Source organism: Piliocolobus tephrosceles, chromosome 16 (genome assembly GCF_002776525.5).
Source record: "Piliocolobus tephrosceles isolate RC106 chromosome 16, ASM277652v3, whole genome shotgun sequence".
Classification (NCBI taxonomy): Eukaryota; Metazoa; Chordata; class Mammalia; order Primates; family Cercopithecidae; genus Piliocolobus; species Piliocolobus tephrosceles.
In genome coordinates this window covers 73,889,915-73,895,620 of record NC_045449.1, presented here as the reverse complement: position 1 = coordinate 73,895,620, position 5,706 = coordinate 73,889,915, and the positions used below count along the sequence as shown (strand labels likewise).

General features: G+C 58.6%; 1 protein-coding gene across 3 annotated transcripts in view; it reads right to left on the bottom strand.

Moving 5' to 3' along the window:
- GAA (glucosidase alpha, acid) overlaps window positions 1–5,182 on the bottom strand; it is a 19,158-nt gene extending 13,976 nt beyond the window's left edge. The window contains exons 1-4 of one of the 3 annotated variants that reach the window (XM_023211632.1): window positions 5,015–5,109; window positions 4,750–4,829; window positions 1,509–2,086; window positions 757–902 (exon numbers count right to left, since the gene is read on the bottom strand). In XM_023211632.1, coding sequence (XP_023067400.1) covers window positions 757–902; window positions 1,509–2,054 — 692 coding nt within the window. In that variant the 5' untranslated portion in view covers window positions 2,055–2,086; window positions 4,750–4,829; window positions 5,015–5,109. Of the gene's footprint in view, window positions 1–756; window positions 903–1,508; window positions 2,087–4,749; window positions 4,830–4,933 lie in introns of all 3 variants that reach the window. The other 2 variants (XM_023211631.2, XM_023211633.2) reach the window with 2 other exon arrangements.
- Window positions 5,183–5,706: the final 524 nt, after the last annotated feature.

Here is a 5,706-nt window from a genome sequence, read left to right as displayed (position 1 = left end):
ACATCTGCACAGCTGGCTTCCAGAGAGGCCACCCCTGCCCCCAACATCTGCACAGCTGGCTTCCAGAGAGGCCACCCCTGCCCCCAACATCTGCACAGCTGGCTTCTAGAGAGGCCACCCCTGCCCCCAACATCTGCACAGCTGGCTTCTAGAGGGGCCACCCCTGCCCCGTGTCTGCACAGTGGCTTCTGGAGTGCTCTCTGTGTGACTGCTCCCTGTCGCTGTGTCTGTATGGACTTGCTTATGGCTTCCCCTCACTGTGTGACGGTCCCCGGGAGCAGGATCCAAACCACACACGCAGGGTCAGTGCGTGAACACTGAGTAAATGAATGAGCAAAACAAGAAAAACGCATTTCCGAAGGCGACTTCTCTTAACATTAAAGCAAATCCAAGCACTGTCGTTCCCGAGCACTTTCCTGAGTTAAATGACAAGCAGGGACTTGGTCGGTCCTGAGCACATGTTTACGTGGGATTTAGACCTACGTGAGTAAAACACCCAGGCAGTGCCCTGTGAGAAACACGCTTCGCTCACACGTCGCCCTCCCCATCATGTGAGAAACACGTGTCGCCCTCTCCATCATGTGGGAAACACGTCGCCCTCCCCATCACGTGTGAAACACGCGTCGCCCTCCCCATCACGTGTGAAACATGCATCGCCCTCCCCATCACGTGCGAAACACGCGTCGCCCTCCCCATCATGTGTGAAACATGCGTCGCCCTCCCCATCAGGGTGCTGACACAGAGCCCAGAACTCACAGCACGCGGCCGTCCAGCTGCCGGCGCACGACCACCCCAAAGGGCTCTTCGGAGAACTCCACGCTGTAGAGTGGGGACAGTGCCCGGCTGGGGACACGCGGGGTCTCCAAGGGCACCTCGTAGCGCCTGTTAGCAGGATCTTTGATCTAGAAGAAACGGGGGTGTATCGATGTCCCCCACAGCCCTTACTCTCCAGAGAAGAACCCGCACCCCAAGGACAGGTCAGGTCCTGGTGTAGTCACACGTGGGTGTGGGACCATGGGCAGCACATTCAACCTCTCTGAGCCTCGGCTTCCTCATCTGCAGAGCCAGGAGGAGGATGCCTCCCCCAAGATAGAAGTAAAATACAGAACACCTGATAACTCCGATTTTCAGATAAACAAAAGCAGCTTTTCTAGTATAAATACATCCCAAATATTGCATTCTTATGCTAAAAAACAAAGTCATGCCTGGAATATCTGCAATTCGGGTTTACTGGGCATCCTGTTTTCATTTGCAACCTCTGGCAGCCCTACTCTACCTGATCCACCTTTTCATAAAGATGAATGTGCCCCAAGTCCTGCCTTCTGGAGCACCTGTCACTGTGGTGTCCCCACTGCTCCCCGAGGGGCGCTGCCGTGTCTGCTCACACCTTTGCTCCCAGCAAGGGCCCAGCACACAGTGGTGCAACATGCACCCCACCCTTGTGAGGTGCGTGTGTGTCACTGTCCACATGCACCCTCTGCCCCCGCCCCTGCCCCTGCCCTGCCCACTGTGAAGTGGAGGCGGTTCTCAGTCTCCATCATCACGTCCAGCCGCAAGGTCAGGATGTCCTTGGGGAAGAAGGTGGGGGTGGTACGGGTCAGGGTGGCCGTATAGCCCATTTCAGAGGCGCTCAGGTTCTCCAGCTTGTAGCTGGGGTAGCTGGGTGGGAAGAAGCACCAGGGCTGTCCCATCTGGGCTCTCCGCAGCCCCTGCTTTGCAGGGATGTAGCAGCAGCCGCGGGCCTCGCACTGTTCCTGGGTGATGGCCTTGTCAGGGGCACAGTCGAAGCGACTGTTGGGGGGGACGTCGCACTGTGTGGGCACTGCTCTGGGACAGCCGGGGTGTGCCTGGGCATCCTGGGGCCCTGGCCTCCTGGCTCTCTGCTGGTGAGCTGGGCGTGTCTCCTCCAGGACCGACGAGGATCCACTCAGCTCTCGGGGAACCAGCAGGAAATCATGGAGCAGGATGTGCCCCAGGAGCGCAGCGGTGGCCAAGGACACAAGGGCGCAGACAGCCAGCAGCCGGCGGGAGCAGGGCGGGTGCCTCACTCCCATGGTAGGAGATGACCCGGACAGCTCCTGGAGGCCTGCAGGAGAAGAAAGCTGGTTCAGCAGGGAGGCAGGAGGGGCGGTACTCACGGGGCTCTCAAAGCAGCTCTGAGACATCAACCGTGGCTGGCACTGCAGTACCCAGGCAGGTAGGGTAAGGCGGCCAGGGTGGGTGTTGCAGTGCTGTCTCGAATGGGGAGAAGGCCAGAAGGAAGGGCGAGAAAAGCTCCAGCAGGGGAGTGCAGAGCACTTGCACTGTCTGCTAAAATGTTACAAATCAAACACGCTTAGAATGTCCCCAGGAAGACCAGCAAGACAGGTGGACACTTGAAACGGGCCAAACAGCTGTCGCCTGGGCCAGAGTGCTGTAGAGAGATCTCAGCTCACTGCAACCTCCACCTCCTAGACTCAAGCAATCCTCCCACTTCAGCCTCCTGAGTAGCTGGGACTATAGGCACACACCACCGCACCTGGCTAATTTTTTTGTATTTTTGTAGAGACGGGATTTCGCCATGTTGCCCAGGCTGGTCTCGAACTCCTGAGCTCAAGTGGTCCACCCCCAACTCGGCCTTCCAAAGTGCTGGGATTTCAGGGGTGAGCCACCACACCTGGCTGGGAGCCCCACTTCTGCATAAAGGTGTGGCCTGGTCCACTGGGTGTCAGTGGAAGTGATTCTGGCAACTCATACGTCCTTAGGGGGACCCGACACCTTCCCCTGCTCCCTTTCCTATTGACTGGTGCACGGATATACCACAGTGGGGAATCCTGGGCACTGCAGCTGAGGGTGACACTCGAGGGGTGGCAAAGCCACAAGAGAGACAGGACTTAACCTCTGGCGACTTTGCAGATCAGAACCCTTCCCAGCCACTGAGGTACGTGGGGGAGAAACAGTCTCCGTAACAGTGGCTGCACCTGCAGCCTCAGGTACAGACATAACAAGGATGTTGCGTGCAGATGAGATATGGGGGTTCGCTTTCATGACTCTGCTGGTAAGATTAACAAGCGCCAACTACCTTTGTTTTGCTTGTCTGTACATTAGTATCTTATGACAAACATTCTATTAGTCTGGCTCCTCCCAGGAGCAGCGAGAACCCAAATGCGATTCAGTATGCATGGATTTTAATAGGGGAGTACTTTGATGTGTGTAATACATCATGGGGAGCGAGTGGGGAAGGCTGGGAGAGCCACTGCACCTATGCAAGTCTGACCCCAAGGGAAGGAGGAAGAAGGTGTCCTAGGAGCAAGGCCATGGGGGAGGAATGCAGGGAGGTCCTCAAACCGAAGTCAGCCATCAGAGGGGTCTGTGTCTCTGAGGAACGGGCCTTGGAGCAGAAGCAGGGAAGGATTTCAGAATGCAGCCCCTGGCCAGTGAAGCTCCCTGGAGCAGAGGACCGTGAAACCTTCTCTGGTACTGGGAGCTGGTCACGCACCAGGAAGACGTGAACTCAGGGCCCGAGGGAGTCTGATCTGTCATGTCATGTTACAGAAGGCTGGGCTGGGCACACTCTGCCCCCGGCCGGACTTGGTGTCCCACCGTGGGCCACTGGAAAACTAGGGCTCTCTGGGCTGGAGGGTGGAACATTTTACCCACACTTGACATCTAATGTGTAGGGTTTTTCTCACGCCCATCAGTTCTGCAACTTTCTGGACATGGCTGGGTGTTCTACGATTCAATTCAATCCTGACGCTACCTGGAGTCAGCGCAGACTCCACAGGTTAAGGGCTCAGTCCCACAAGACTGCCCTCACTTCAGACGCCAGTGGCAAACCCCAGGTTGTCACTTGTACTTTTGATCAACTAGTTATAAACTCAGGGGTTCCCAGGACTCCCTCTTCAGGGTCACAGAACTCAGGGAAGTGCGTTTCTTACATTTGCTGGTTTATTACAAAGGATAAAACTCAGACAGCTATGGAAGAGATGCGTGGGGCCTGGTGTGGGGTGGGGGCACTGATTTTGTGCTCTCTGCTCGCACCACCCTCCAATGCGTTGGTGTGTTCAGCAACCTGCAGGGAAGCCCTCTGATCCCTGTGCGTTTTTCTGGGGCTCCATTATGCAGGCATGGTTGACTAAGCCACTGGTGATTAACTCAATCTGCAGCCCCTCACCCCTTTTCCATCCCAACCAGTCATCAGGCCTTGGTCTTTCTGGCCATCTGCTTTCATCACGAAGCCACCTGGTGTCCCCAGTCATCAGTCACCTCATTAGCAAAAGGCTCTCTCATCACTCGGTTTCCAAGGGTTTTAGGTGCTCTGGGCCAGCAACCAGGGACAAAGACCAGAGGCAGTCACCCCTGGCCTGGCCTAAGGGGGTCTTTGTGATTCAGACACTCAGATCTCAGAGCTGGCCCCGGGGGGCCCTCACTCAGACCACGGTGCTCCTCACCCCAGGGATTCAGACCCAGTCATGTGCGTCCTGCAGGAGCAGGAGAGGTGGCTCGGTCTCGGCCAGGACTGAGCACTGCCTCAATCAAAAGGGGAAAGCCTAGAAACGGGAAGACGCAGCCTTCAGCCCCAGCCCGACACAGGAGGGCGGCTCCCCGTTCAACTCTGAGCTGAACTCAGATAAAGACCGGGAGGAATAGACAGAGGTCGGGGGCTCAAGCTCCGCTCAGGGAAGGAGGCTGCCGGCGCGACTAGGCGGGTTCAAACCCGCTTCTGGGGTGTTACCGCCGGCAGCGCGGGGCAGACGTCAGGTGTCTCACCCGCTCCGTGCCTCAGTTTCCCCGTCAGCTGCGGCACGCGCAGAGACTCCCTCGCTGAGCAACGGGCAGACGAGGAGAACCTAGAGGTGTCCGGGGTCCTTCGGGTCACCGAGGTCACTGTCCCACCTGCTGCCTCATCCCCGGCCTCCATCCGCGGCCCCGGCGACAACCTCAGCCTTCTCACCTGAGAGGCCGCGCGGGCAGCCGACCACCCTACCCAATCGGCCCTCGCTCAGGGAGGCCCCACAGCCCCGACCCCGCTCACCTCCGCGCACGCGCGCCCCGGCAGCCCACGGAGACTCCGGGGTCGTGCCCGGGGACGCGCAGAGGCGGGTCACGTGACCAACGGGCGCTTGTCGCGGGGCGGGGCCGCGGTGGGTCACGTGACGCGGCCTTCCGCGCAGGCGCCCGAGGCAAGGGTGCGCTTCCGCGCTGCGCCTCGCCAGTGGCGGCTCGGGCAGAGCGGGCCTGGGCGCGTCTTCGCTCTCGGAGGGGGCCTGGGGAGGGCGTCTGGCTGCGCGTCCGGCGTCCCGCGGGGAGAGGCCTACGCGTGCTGCCCGCTGCTATTTCCTCTTGGGTCAGAGATGGGGCGGGGCCTCCGCTGGCGCAGTCCCGGCCCGGTCTCCGGTCCCCATGGGGTCGGAGATGGGGCGTGGTCCCCGCTGCCCCGGTTTGGGTCCCCGCAGCTCGTAGGGCTTTGTAAGGGGCTGGCCCAGCTGCATCTTGCGCCCGGGGATTCCTCCTGCCAACACGTCCTGAGGGCGTCATCGGAAAGGCGGCCAAAGGCGCTCAGCGCCAAGTTAGAAACAGCCAACATTTGGAAAGTCCTTAAGTGTGCTCCCTGACTCACACTGATTCCAGAAAGAAATAATCAAAACATTGTGATAACCCATAAAACTGACACAGGGGGAATTTTTTCATAAAATGAGAAAATGCTTACATTAAGAGGAACACATT